At 46.3% G+C, this 13,421-nt stretch overlaps 1 protein-coding gene across 12 annotated transcripts in view; it reads left to right on the forward strand.

The window, feature by feature from the left end:
* The window catches only part of WIZ (WIZ zinc finger), a 146,974-nt gene that overhangs the window by 6,352 nt on the left and 127,201 nt on the right, over window positions 1-13,421 (forward strand). For 7 of the 12 annotated variants that reach the window (XM_043506249.1, XM_038378373.2, XM_043506251.1 and 4 more), the window contains exon 2: window positions 9,682-10,152. The exons of 2 other annotated variants lie outside the window; for them this stretch is intronic. In XM_043506249.1, coding sequence (XP_043362184.1) covers window positions 10,123-10,152 — 30 coding nt within the window. In that variant the 5' untranslated portion in view covers window positions 9,682-10,122. Of the gene's footprint in view, window positions 1-9,681; window positions 10,153-13,421 lie in introns of those variants that run through there. 3 more of the 12 variants (XM_043506245.1, XM_038378374.2, XM_043506246.1) reach the window with 3 other exon arrangements.

Genomic DNA, 13,421 nt, shown 5'->3' on the forward strand with positions numbered 1-13,421 from the left:
ATTTCTTTAGGCCCAATCCTCTCATTTGTCTAGGTCCCTCTGTATCGTATCCCTACTGTCGAGCATATCTATCACTCCTCCCAGTTTAGTGTCGTCTGCAAACTTTCGGAGGGTGCAATCCACACCATCCTCCAGATCATTAATGAAGATATTGAACAAAACTGGCCCCAGGACTGACCCTTGGGGCACTCCACTTGATACTGGCTGCCAACTAGACATGGAGCCATTGATCACTGCCCGATGATCTAGCCAGCTTTCTATCCACCTTATAGTCCATTCATCCAGCCCATACTTTAACTTGCTGTCAAGAATACTGTGGGAGACCATGTTAAAAGCTTTGCTAAAGTCAGGGAACAACACATCCACTGCTTTCCCCTCATCCACAGAGCCAGTTATCCCATCATAGAAGGCAATTAGATTAGTCAGGCATGACTTGCCCTTGGTGAGTCCATGCTGACTGTTCCTGATCACTTTCCTCTCCTCTAAGTGCTTCAGAATTGATTCCTTGATGACCTGCTCCATGACTTTTCCAGGTACTGAAGGTGAGGCTGACTGGTCTGTAGTTCCCCGTCTAGAAACCCAGGCCCAAATTCTGCTGCTTGTTGCCAAGATAACCCCATTGATTTTATGTAGCCACTGGAATAGAGTGGCTTGGGGCTTGCCTATGTCCATGATTTTTTTGCACTGGTATAGCTACACTAGAGTAGACGTGCTGGTGTCAAGGGGGTTTGCACTGATTGAGCAAACCCCAAAGATAAGTTGCACTGGTGCAGTTTGTCTGCACAGGGGGTTTGCACCAGCACAGCTCCCTCCAAGTAGCTACACTCATGGAAAATCCTGAATGTGGACATGGCCTTGGTTTCTGCCTTCTGTCCCAGGATGCATTTGTTTGGCTCTTTGAGGGTGGGGAGGGGCTTTGCTTTTGTGTCACTTAAGTGCGTGAAACACAAGACAAGGTGGGGAGTATAGAATGGATCTCAGTGGTGGCACCCCAGCTAAATTTGTCCCATGGTACTGCACCATGTAGATTTGAACATTTACCAGTTTACCTGGAGCGATAGCACCAGCCGACAGCTCAGTCTAAACATGTAGTTGCAGCAGTTTAACTAATGGTGTGACTTTAAACAGGTGTAGCTGATGTATATGTGTGGATGCTATTGGGTTATCTTAAATCTCTTTTAATTGACTTAAGCTAAAATAATAGGAGAGCTTAGGGTGACCAGATAGCAAGTGTGAAAAATCGGGACGGGGGTGGAGAGGAATAGGAGACCATATTTAAAAAAAAAAAAAAGCCCCAAATATAGGGACTGTCCCTATAAAATCGGGACATCTGGTCACCCTAAGAGAGCTACACAGCTGGTACTTGTGCTGTATCAAGGTGCTTTGGGTTCATTGGGTTACTTGGGAAGGGGGAAGAAGAGGGACTTTGTCATGTGGCAGTGTCACATGCCCTCTATCAACTTGCATTCTCTTGAGCTGACTGATGTGATGTCAGTCAATCATTGCTATGTAATAAAATGAATTAACTACTTACAAGTGTGTCCCTCTATCCTTTGGGGAAATGCTACCAAAGAACATGATTGTATTAGAAAAGTGAAAAGAATTAATTGTGCAAAATATCCAAAAAGCTACAGAAAGCACAGTTTGTTTAGTGGTGGTGGGTCACAGGTGGCGAAGGTCCTTGACTGTGTGCATTATTACCCACAGGAAGCAGCCTGTGATTCTGAGGGAATAGGGGCTCTCAGTTTGGGAAGAGAGGAAGAAAGTCTCATTCCCACTGCTGATTGGACACGGAGCTAGAACATTTTGGAGAGTCTGTTACCTGGGGTTTTCTGAACCCGCAACTATGGTAACTAGTCTTTGTTTTTCAGGCAGTTTCAGGACATAAATCCTTGTGGACACAGCTCCTCTGTCTGATAAATGATTGGTACGCACAAGTGCTTTCACCCAAAAATCCTTGTGGTTTTTTTTTTTATTGTCTCAAGCACACATCTAAAATAACAGTAGTCTAAAGCACCCCAGATATAGTTACTCAAAGTCTGAGATGGTGTTGATTGGTCAACAGCAGGTTTCCAGTGACTAGCCTTCCTCCTAGCCACTGCGGAATTAAATGTCAGACTCCTAGCTTGTCAAAATCCTCTCCGATCTTCACCAAATTGCACGCTCTAATCTCCAACACACCAGCAAGCCACTGCTGTTGTCTTTATCCCTTAGTGCCTACACGGAGTGGAGACTGTCTTCGTTCAGGGCTTGGTAGAAGTTCTGCCGGTCTTTCCCTTCAGCAAGCTGAAAGCAAAGAGAAAGTGATCTGTGGGTTGTGCTAGGCATGGCAGCATTGTCAGGCTCCACTGCACGGTGGCTCACTCTGGGAAGAATCCAATGTACGTTGGGATTGGCTGTCAATGAAACTGGGAGAGTCTATGGGCCATTGTTTGTTCTCCTGCTCAGATGCATGACCTTGACTCCTGATATACAATTTAAAACTCCTCTCTTTTATAATGCTCTTCTTTCTGCCTATTTGTCATCTAGGTCAGACAATCTACTCTTCTATGGCTACTTCTTTGTAAGACACTTCGGGGAAAACCCTCCTACATGTTCTTATGCTCTGGTGATGTCCATTATTTCTAATTCAAAAACGCTATATTGGGGCCAGTACAGGGATGCCAAATCCTCTGCTTGCTTTATAGGCTAATGACATTGGTGCTCATGACCTGAATGTTCTTCCAGCAGCTAATCTACCACTGGGCTGCTACAGAAACCAGGCAGCTACTCTGCTGGGCTGCTTAGGGTCACGATAGCTGGTGACTCTGGATGCACTTGAAGTGGCCAGGTATTGTATGCAGGTTCAGCAGAGAAGTGTTCACTGCCTGTGATCCTGCTGCATAACCTAGAACTGTGGCTGTCAGGAGAGTTCTTGGTGATGTCAGATAAAGCTTCAGGGACAAAGGAGCAGGTTACCAGTAAAGAGAAATTCTTATGTTGGCCAGAGCTCCAGAAAGAGCAGGGCAGCAGAAATTGATTAATAGATTTTTAAGGCCAGGAACCACTATGACCATCCAGTCTGACTTCTTGCATAACACAGGCCAGAGAACCCACCTAATAATTTCTGCATCAAGTGCATAATTTCTTGTTGACTTAGACATCTAGTCTTGATTTAAAGACTTCAAGTGATGGATAATGCACCACAGATCCTAGATCAGTTATGCCAAGGGTTAATTACCCTCCATTTTTTTTAAGCGCTTTTTCAGTCTAACTTCAGCTTTTCTGTCTTTGTCTGATTAAATTAAAGAGCCCTCTGCTAGCAGAAATCTTCCCCCGTGGGTATCTATAGACTATGCTCAAGCTACCTCTTAATCTTCAGTTGGCCACAAAGCTGGTGTCCTGAGTGAATTCCCTAGATTTGCTGGCCCGTTAGTTGTTTGTATAACCACTTCCTTGTTCTGGGTTTTTTTCACTTTCTCAGCATGCTGTTTGTGTTAGCTCAGGAATTCACAGGCTTTCTGTAGCATGATCATCCCTTAACAAGAGTGTCCTGGGGATGTACCTCCCACAAGCCCATTCATGATCTCACAAAGTCTTGGTAGCAGCTCCAGAGACCCTATTCTCTGCTTCTTCCCTTGGTCTCTGGAGCTGGATGGGTCTGGAAATGCAGCTGTACAAAGTTAATTTGGTAACTGGAAGCCTTCTCCTGTTTTTCCCCAGTGCTCCAAATAGCACTACTTGGGTTCTCAAACTTTCCCTCTCCTGCTGTTGAGTCTTTCCTGCTCACCCCACTCCCAGCCACTTTCCCTCTGCATTGCATGGCATTGACAAAGGGTTATGTGATTCCTCACACAGAAACAAACTAGCCCTTTCCAAGAAGGAGGGAAACCCATGAGAACTCCCACAGATTCTAGTTGTAAACTGAAAAGGAGTACTTGTGGCACCTTAGAGACTAACAAATTTATTAGAGCATAAGCTTTCGTGAGCTACAGCTCACTTCATCGGATGCATTTGGTGGAAAAAACAGAGGAGAGATTTATATATACACACACAGAGAACATGAAACAAAACCTGTAGTTGTAAACTGAAATTAAAATTGCCCCTCACACACATTGTCTCCTGATGATGACATCCATCATATAGAGTTGATGTTCGCTCCTTTTAGTCAATGCCACTGGAGTTAGTTGTTTGTAAAGTGTTTTGAAGATTAGAAATGCTGTTTTTTATTGTGCTCTTCGAGGGTTGACATCACTATGGAGAATATTTTTAGGTTATCTGGAGTCTGGGTAATGAAACTTTCATATGCTTTGTACAACCAGTCTCTAGAAAACCTCCTCTGTGGTCAGAACTGTAAGAGTTCTGAATATATGCAGTGTAGTTGTAGCCATGTTGGTCCCCGGATATTAGAGAGACAAGTTGGGTGAGGCAATACCTCTTATTGGACCAGCTTCTTTCTTTGATAGTTCTGGATTTCTTGCTTAAATAGAAGAACGGCGGACCCTCGCTAGAATGTGCATCTATATAGCGCGAATTTGCTTATAATGCGGTCACAGCCATGGATTCAAAATTTAGTAACTTTCATTGGTAGTCATGGTAACGTGGTCCCCGCGTTAACACGGTCCCGTGCATGGATCCCAAATCCCATGTTCTCGCAAGGATCCGGTGTAGGTCCAGTGTAGGTAAAAGATATTACCTCAACCACCTTGTCTCTCTAGAGTTCTGAAGAGACGTGTTTGAAATGAGTGCTAGAAATTAGAATTTGAAAATCTTACCTCTTGTTTAGGCTCTGTGGCTTTTTGTGGGTCTGTGGTACCATGTACACCACATATAGTGAAACCTCTGACCTCCAGCAGGCCTGGATCACTTCCTAATGTGGAGCATGATCGGGCACAATGGGTCAGTTACTCAGCTCTCTAGACAGGGGTTTTCTTTTGCTACTCTTTTCAGAGGCATTGAGCATCCTCCACTCCAGGTGAAATCGATAAGAGCTGCAGGTGCTCTGTATTAAGTGGCTCATGTCAGATGCCCCAAACTAGTAGATATTCAGTATTTATTTTAGCAAAGAAATTTGTCTTAATTCCAGTTTCCTTATTTGTGAAACTGGGATAACTAATGTCTGAAGTGCTCTGGGATCCTTGGGCAGAAAACAGTTGAGAAGCATGAGTCACCCTTTCCTCGCTACTGCGCCTTTTAAAAATAGGTGACAAGTGCTGTGCTGGCAGCAAAGAAATTAGCACTCTGGTCTTCATGTGGCAGCACAGCATCTGAAGCCTGTTTTCTCTCTCTGTCTCGGGCTGGCACACTCTAGAGAGGGAACACTTGGTTCCTTGGCAGAGGGGGTGGGTATCTTGTGCCACATGGCAGTGACATCTTCCTACCATTAGAGAGAATCCTTAGTGTTCATGTTCAGCCCTTCTGGGGGAGAGTATGGGCACTGCAATATGAGACCCTAAGGCAGCGGTGGGCAAACTTTTTGCCCCAAGGGCCACATCTGGGTATGGAAATTGTATGGTGGGCCATGAATGCTCATGAAATTGTGGGTTGGGATGCAGGAGAGGGTGAGGGTTCCATCTGGGGATGTGGGCTCTGGGGTGAGGCCAGAAATGAGGAGTTCAGGGGAGGGGCTGGGGTGCAAGGGGTGGGGGTGAGGGCTTTGGGCTGGGACCGAGCAGTTCAGAAGGTGGGGGGGATCAGGGCTGGGGTGCTGGACGGGGTCAGGGGTGCAGGCTCCTGGTAGCACTTACCTCAAGCAGCTCCCAGAAGTAACATTTCCCCCTATGGCTTCTAAGTGGAGGCGCAGCCAGGCAGCTTTATGCACTGCCCTGTCTGCAGGCACTGCTGCAGCAGCTCCTGTTGGCTGTAGTTCCTGGGGCTTGGGGCTGCCTGTACATGTAGGAGCTGGAGGGAGAATCTGCCGCTGCTTCTGGAAGCTGCAAGGAGTTGGGCAAGCCCTGGACCGCACTCCCCAGCAGGAACTTGAGGGGTGGATTAAAACATCTGGAGGGCTGGATGCGGCCCTGGGCCCTGCCCTAAGGACCCGGAGAAGGGACCTTTCACAGCTCTAGTGAGCACAAAGGGTCCCTTGAGGAGAGCCATGTATCAGTCTTAAGTATTGGGTACATGCTGTGAATCCCAATGGGAGGTCAGTGTGGGTTTTTTTTGAGTGATGATTATATATGTTCCTGAGGGACTTGTACACAGTTTGAAGCACTGAAAATGTGCAGCTGTAGGCTTGACTGGAAAGAGCCCAATGGAATCCTAAAAAAACCTAGGGAAAAGATTTCAGCAACTCCTCATTGTCCATGTTTTGGACTTAGTGCTGCACTGGCATGCCATGCATGGGCTCCTGATGGAGTCAGTCAGCCCTCTCCAGGTGTCTTGGCTCCAGGTGGAATGGCGCTTGTTGCTAAAGGAAGCTCTTGGCAATCAAAGCCAGCTGGTAGGTCTTACCCCTGCTGGCTAGAAAAAGAGCAAATACATATGAAGCAATTTTTTTGTGTCTTGCTGAGGGTGAAGCTGGACTAGGAAGGGGTATCAGGTTAACCAGGCCTGCAGCCTTGGCTCAGTTACTGGAACTGGCTGGGCTTTCCTGCTGGGATGCCCTCTGTTTTGTAATGCCTGGTTTTGTGGGGACTGTGTGTGAGAGCCAAGGCTGCAGGGACAGGAAGAGTTGAGATTTAAATGAGCACAAGGCATCTCTGTTTGTTGTGCAGTGGCTGTGTCCCCTCCTCCCAAACACTGGGGGGAGAGCCAAGCGTTCCTCAGTGCGAGTCCTCTCCAGAAAGCTCTGAAAGAGACAAGCATGAAGATCAAATTCATTTTGTTACTGACATGCTAGCGTGTGATTGTTTGGTTCAGGTTTTTTCCTTCCTCTTCTGTAGCTCCTGTAGAGTAGCTGGCACAATTGTGTGTGTGGGGGGTGGCAGAGAATCGTAGGGAATCAAGCCCATCACAATGGGTAGTCGGTTTGATTTCCTCACCTCCCCACTTGCAGAGCTCACAGGACTCTTCTCTACATCATTCCCAGAAATGCTAGATCTCTGCTCATTCCTGGCTCTCAGTGATGGAGACTCCATCTCCTATCATCTCTTCTAGGGCTCCTTTGCTTTCATGGTTAAGAACTTTTTATGTAAATGGCTCCAGGCTATTGCTCCTTGTATGGTAATAGCCTCTTAAGAGACAATGAATAATTCCCTCCCTTCATTTATATTGTTACCTTGAAGGTATTTATAGACTCTTCTCTCTCCTCTGGCCTTCTCTTTCCTTTACTACATAAACTTAGCTCTCTTGCTCCCTCTACTCATGTGCCTTTATTCTCTAGCTCTCTGGTACATTTGCTTGCTGTCACTTGTGCTTTCGCTAGCATTCTTTCTGGATTGTAGAGTCTGGAGCCATTCATGCTTATTTGAAACTTGGCCATATTGGGGTTGTGTAGGGCAGCCTTATCTCCTCTCCAGCTCATATATGGGATTCACCCTCCTACGTGCAATAATAACTTTGCCTTGCAGCACACCATGAGAGATAGTGGCTGTGATTCTGGGAGCTATGGTTGTCACTGCTTTTCCCTGAGTATAGCTCAGGCTCTGTTTAGACCCACTATGAAATGTTTTCGCAAAAAGAAAAGGAGTACTTGTGGCACCTTAGAGACTAACAAATTTATTAGAGCATAAGCTTTCGTGAGCTACAGCTCACTTCGTCGGATACATCCTGTGCTCCAGACACTATACTGGCTATCTACTTAATACTAGAACAAGTTCAAGGTCCCAAAGCCCTCAGTGGGCTGGAGCTGTCTCTGCAGTCAGGACCTACCATGAAGCTGTGGCCCTCAGGAACAGTAGAACTGTCAACAGGACAGGTGTTGCTCAAGGGAACCGGGGGACATGAGCATTCTTTAGTTGCTGGCCCATAGCTGGGGAATTCTTCTTCCATGAGAGACTAGAACAGTCCTAAATCTCATTGCCTCTGGGGAAGCAAATGGAGACAAGATTTTGCCCTACAATAAAGCCCACCTCCCAGAAAGAATAACTAACTGAGCATTTACCCTTTCTCCTCCCTGTCTCCCAAAACCCCTCAACAGGCAGAGGGATGGGGGGGGGAAGGAAGAGACCCAAACTTGTGTGTATAGGGTGTCTGTGGCTTGTGAGGCGCGCGAACGCTGTAAGTAGCAGTATAAATCCCTGGGGAGATGGTAAGGGGCTGTACCAAGTCTTTAGCCTCTAGTTGGCTGGTTCAAGTGCATCCCAGGAGAGTGGTAGCTGAAATCTGTTTCTCTTTGGATTATATGAAGTGAGTGGCTAGCTTCAGTCCAGATCCTGCTTAGGTAGGTGTCCATTTTGCAGAACTACGGCTTCCTTGTTGGTGGCCCCAACAAGTTGTTGTATAGCAAACCTCTTACCCCTGGGGCAGGTAGTGGGAGATATGCTGGCACTTTTGCTGCTGTACCTGCTTGGGGAGAAATAGTCTGTTAACATGGTACTTTTCACCAGCATGAAATGCCATTTAAAAAATGTAACTGCAGCTATTAGTAGCCTCTGGTGATATAAAGGGAGAGCGTGTAGGCCATAAAAATACCTGAACCTGTCACAGAGGGTGGGATACATGTAATTATATGGGATATTGAAAGTTGTGTGTTTTTACCTTTTTAGGAGCGTTTACATGTGTTAGGTCAACACTAAACACAAAACTTGGAGACAGAAAATGCTCCTACGATAATGGAGCTCTGTAGTAACAGGAAGCATGGTGCAAATGAAGAGCAACAATGTGTGATGGAAATGTGCAGTGTTAGCCTGTGAACGAGGAGAGATGCTGCATGGTAGGGACCAGTGGAATAATCCTGCCCTTCTGCAGAACAGCTCATGATACACATAGACACACAACCAATTTTTATGTACACATACATGTCCTGGCATGTGACTAAGGTCTTGCGTCACAAGTGGGTAGCTCCAGACATCTTGTATCTTTTTCCCCATTGACTCCTTCAGCAAGGAGGAAACCAAGGTGTGGGCAGGATACACTGCTCTCAAGGCACAGATATTAAACTATTTCCCAGTCTCTGTATTGGCCATTCAGCAGCTTCTTCTACCCTCTGCCCTTCTCACCTGTATAACCTCGTTTAGCCTTTTTCATCCTTGTTCCATGCTAACCCTGCAGCCAGGGAGTGATGCAGAATCTTGCTAAGCAGGTCAGTCTTCTACAGGGTCATGTGGTGCCTTGGGCACTGTACTGTTCTTTCTCATTCCCCAAGCCCTTCTGCATCACCTTGAAATGCTCCTAGGCTCAACAAGTTCTTGGGGTAGAAGCTCCAATGCTCTAGCATGGTGCTAGAGAGCACTGTGCTGCCAGAGATGCCATGTTTACATAGGAAATGTAAAATGAAGGTCCTGACCAATTGCCTCCTGGAATCCCATAGCACCAAGTGCATGGACTCGGGTGTCCTGGTTAAATCCCAGTATGGGATGTAACTGGGTATCGAAATTTTTCACTTCATGGCTGAAACAGCTGCTGCTCTGCCCCACTTGAAGCCAGTCATGTAGTGACACTGTAAAGATGTTGGGCTGAAAGGCACAGTAAGATTCTTTTGTTACTATCTGTTCTTACTCCAGGTCATGCCCTTGGGCCTAAAGAGAGCAGGTGTGACCAGGGAAGGCTGGGGAGTGTCTCTGCAACTGAGAAATCCTCATCATTTTTTTCCCTTTTTAGATTTTTCTGGCTACAGCTGCCTGTGAATCCTATGAAGTCCTGATGTTTGTTTTTCCTGAGTGACACAACAGAATCTGTGAGGAATGGAGAAAGCTGTCTCTACTTCTTCATCAGAGCAGCAGAGAGCGCATCGGTGTGATGGAGGCAAAAGCGTGTTAATGACACTGGAGCCAAACAAAGAAGATTTTGCTGCCCTTGAGTGCCCCCAAGGTGAACAGAGAATAACTGCTTTTGTTAAAGATGCAAAAATGCCTCTGGAGAGTGCAGCTCTATCAGGGACATCAGTGGAAGGGGGTACTGATCTCAAGGAGGCTGCCTTCTATGCTTCTGACAATGTGGCAGCCATGAGCAGAGATGGGAAAGGGAATTCGGCTGCTGATGACATGTGCAGCCATAAGAAGGATCCCACTTTTTTCTTGCCGCTAGCCCGCCAGGAGCCAGATGTTGCTTTGGAAGCACACAACATGGCAGGTAAGTTCCACACCCTAAATCAATAGGTGTGACTCAAATACCATTGGCTAACGGCAAGTCAGAGCCTCTTTTCTGGTGAACAGAAGGGAGGTCAAAAGCCTAGATTGCTGCAGAGTTTAATTTTCATTTAAAAATATACCTGGCATTTGTGGTGGTGCTGGAAACCTTCTAAAAGGGACAGCAGAGCAGCGAATCTTCCTGAGTCTGCAGACTGCTTTGGCATCCCGCTTCTGCTCATTTGCAGAGTGAGTTAAGGAGACCCTGCTTAGTGCAGCTGCTGCTATTCAGGACCCTGCAGGCTGCAGTGAAACTGATTAGAATCCCTGCCAGTTTTGCTTTGCTGTTGCTATAAGTAGTGAGAAAGGCAGGCACTGGAGATGCTCGCAGGAGAGAAGGGAGGAGTCTTTCAGGAGGCTGTGGGCAAAGTCAAGAGACCAGAGGATGGGATGGCAGGGGGAGGCATTCAAATTTATCAGGTATCTATGAGCCAGAGGTGCCTAGAAAAGAAGCAAATTCCGTGAACAGCATCCTTTTCCTTCCTACATCTGCAGCCTTTCCCAGCATCTGATGGTAGTGGGAAGGGGTGTGTATCTGGGTGTCTCACCTGCTCCAGGCTGGGGAGGTGGGGAGGGACCCCCTCATCTTTTGTTTTGGCCTCTGGCTAGCAGATAGTGGGTTTGGTGGGGTTGTTTTTTTGGTTGGTTGGTTTGGGGTTTTTTTTTTGAGCTTTCTTGGCATTGGACTGTCCCTGGTGATCATCCAGCCTGCAGTGGCCAGCCATGCAGCCTCTGCCTTGGTGCACAGCTCCTGGTAGCACTCAGTTGATGAAAGCTCCTGGGAATTGGGCCTTTCACAGCTGTTTCCCCTCCTCCTCCCCTATTTCTCCTGGCTTCACTTTCTCAGAGGTCTGGGAATTAATGGTATTTCACATGGAGATCTCCCTGTTTGCTGATAGGCTGTGGATATGAGTGCAGTACTGGGCTTCCTTCCTAGGTGAATAGCTCCAAGATCTTTCCCCTTGTGATGTTGAAAGTTTTGGAGGGGGTGGGAGTGTGATGACTACACAGCCATGCGGAACAGTGCCTGTTCTAGTTTGAGCTCATACATATGTTGGGGCAACCAGAAGAGAATCCAAATGTAATGTGCCAATTGGTAATTTAGCAACATGATAACGATCTTCAAGTTCAGCACCACAGACAGGGATGTAAAATTCAGTGTCACAGTCATGAGCTAATAGCTCTTGGGAGTTCTGTTTGCCACAGTCAAAACTACCTGTTCAATTCATGAATCTTAGACTTGTCAGACCCATTAAATGGTGCCAGTTAGATGCTGAAACGCCAGTGGCACTTGATAATTTAGTGACCCGTGCATGTAAACTGTGTGTGTGTGTGTGGGGGGGGGAGTTACTATTTGCTTAGCATAGTAACCCTCTGGGTATGTTGTCTCTTCAAGCACAGTGTCTCTATATATTAAAACACATATTAACAATCTTGCATTGGGAGACCTAATTAGGCCCTTTGCACATCTGTGGGTTGCAATACCTCCCACTTGTTCTCCTTGTACCAGTCCAGAGCTGTGGGGATAGACTCCTCTGCCACCAGGTGGAAATGGAGTGATTTCTTCCTTTGCTAAGTGGAGTTCATAGGCACAAAACATGCTGTTGATTACAGTCTTTGTCACTGTGAAAAGCTGTACCTCCCAGGAACCTATGGCTTGTCAGTTATCTTTTTGGGCTCTGTGTGATGCCTCTCCTATTGCATGTTTCTATACTAAGAACTAGGGAAAGAAGTTCTCTAGCTATGCAGCTGTTCCCAGGTAATCATCTGGCCTGGATGTGTTATCTAAGTGGCTTCATTCCCCACCCACTGCACCCAGGAATCCTGGGTAGGCGATAGTTTTGGGGGAAGGAGGCTGTGATATATTATCTCCAGTAACAGTGGCCTCTCCAGGTGAGATGAATGTATGAGCTCACATGGCTGCGTTAGTTGGGCATGGATTTGTGTTGCTCTGTATAATTAGATTATGAATGCAATCTCTGTGCTGGCTGAGGGGAGGCCTGGAAAGCTCATGCCTAAATCCATTCTCTCCATTTAAAAAATCTAGAGCTCCTACTATAGAAACAGAGAAGGGACCTTTACTCCAACCAGTTTCTTGCTATGCTCCCCTGCATTAGCCCTTGCTATACAATCCTGCCGCAGCCCTTTCCAGTTATCTCTCAAATGCTGTGTCCTATTACCTTTCCTAGCCGCTTATTTCATATGTTTGTTCTTGATTCTGCAGAGAAGTTCCACCTAAGTTCGGTTGTTAATAAGCAGCTTTCTCACCTATGGATTGAAGCCCTTATTAGTGTGAAAAATGTCACTGTTGATTTGTGTGTGTGACTCTCTCCTGGGCGAGGAGCCCAACTTCTTTAATGTCTTGTAATTTTAAGGCCAGGTCTCACTGATGTCAATGAGAGCAGGATCCTGGCCCTGGTGAAGGTTCAAACCTCACATAGTCTTTATTTCCCTCTGCTGCATCAGAAATTTCTGTCCAGCTTTCTCCTGTTGGATACTTGGTGCAAAATGTGCCTCATGAGGCTGGGAAAGGGATGGAGCTGTGCTGATTATATCTGGCCTGGCTATGGCAGGTGCCCAGGGTTTGATTTGTATCCAAGTGTGTGTGATCAGGGTCAGGATGGTGCTGGTGCATAGACAGTCCTGTGGCCACTTGAAATGACTGAATTCTTGTCTGGCCTGGCATTGCACTTGCCTGTGCTGAATGATACCCCTGTAAAGATGTCAGACATGGAATCTCTGCCCTCACTCCTAGATGGTTGTATTCTGTCCTGGGCAGACAATCTCCTTCTTCAAGTGTAAAGTCAGACATAGCATTGGAGACCAATCTGTTTTTCTTTTATAACTTTTCAGAAGTAGCTGAATAGAGAGGAAAAAACCATGAAGGGATAGATAGAAAGTGCAGAAGACAATTGGAATCAATACATTGTAAATAAAACAGCATTGAACCATTTTCTTTCCAAGCACATGCTAAAAGGGGTAAACTGGGTTAATCCTTTTATTCACACCTCCAAGAACAGGATCCTAGTTCATCGATCTGCTTAGACCAGTGACGTTTTGGAATTCCCTTAGGAAAAGCCTTCAGCCATTGGGCCACAGATCCTCTTGTCCTCTATCATTATATTGTGGTAGCACTTGGAAACCCAGGACCCCATTGTGCTAGATTGACAGTGTCTCTTCTCTTCTCCATACATTGCACCTACAACATGGCGA

Source organism: Dermochelys coriacea, chromosome 20 (assembly GCF_009764565.3).
Source record: "Dermochelys coriacea isolate rDerCor1 chromosome 20, rDerCor1.pri.v4, whole genome shotgun sequence".
Classification (NCBI taxonomy): domain Eukaryota; kingdom Metazoa; phylum Chordata; order Testudines; family Dermochelyidae; genus Dermochelys; species Dermochelys coriacea.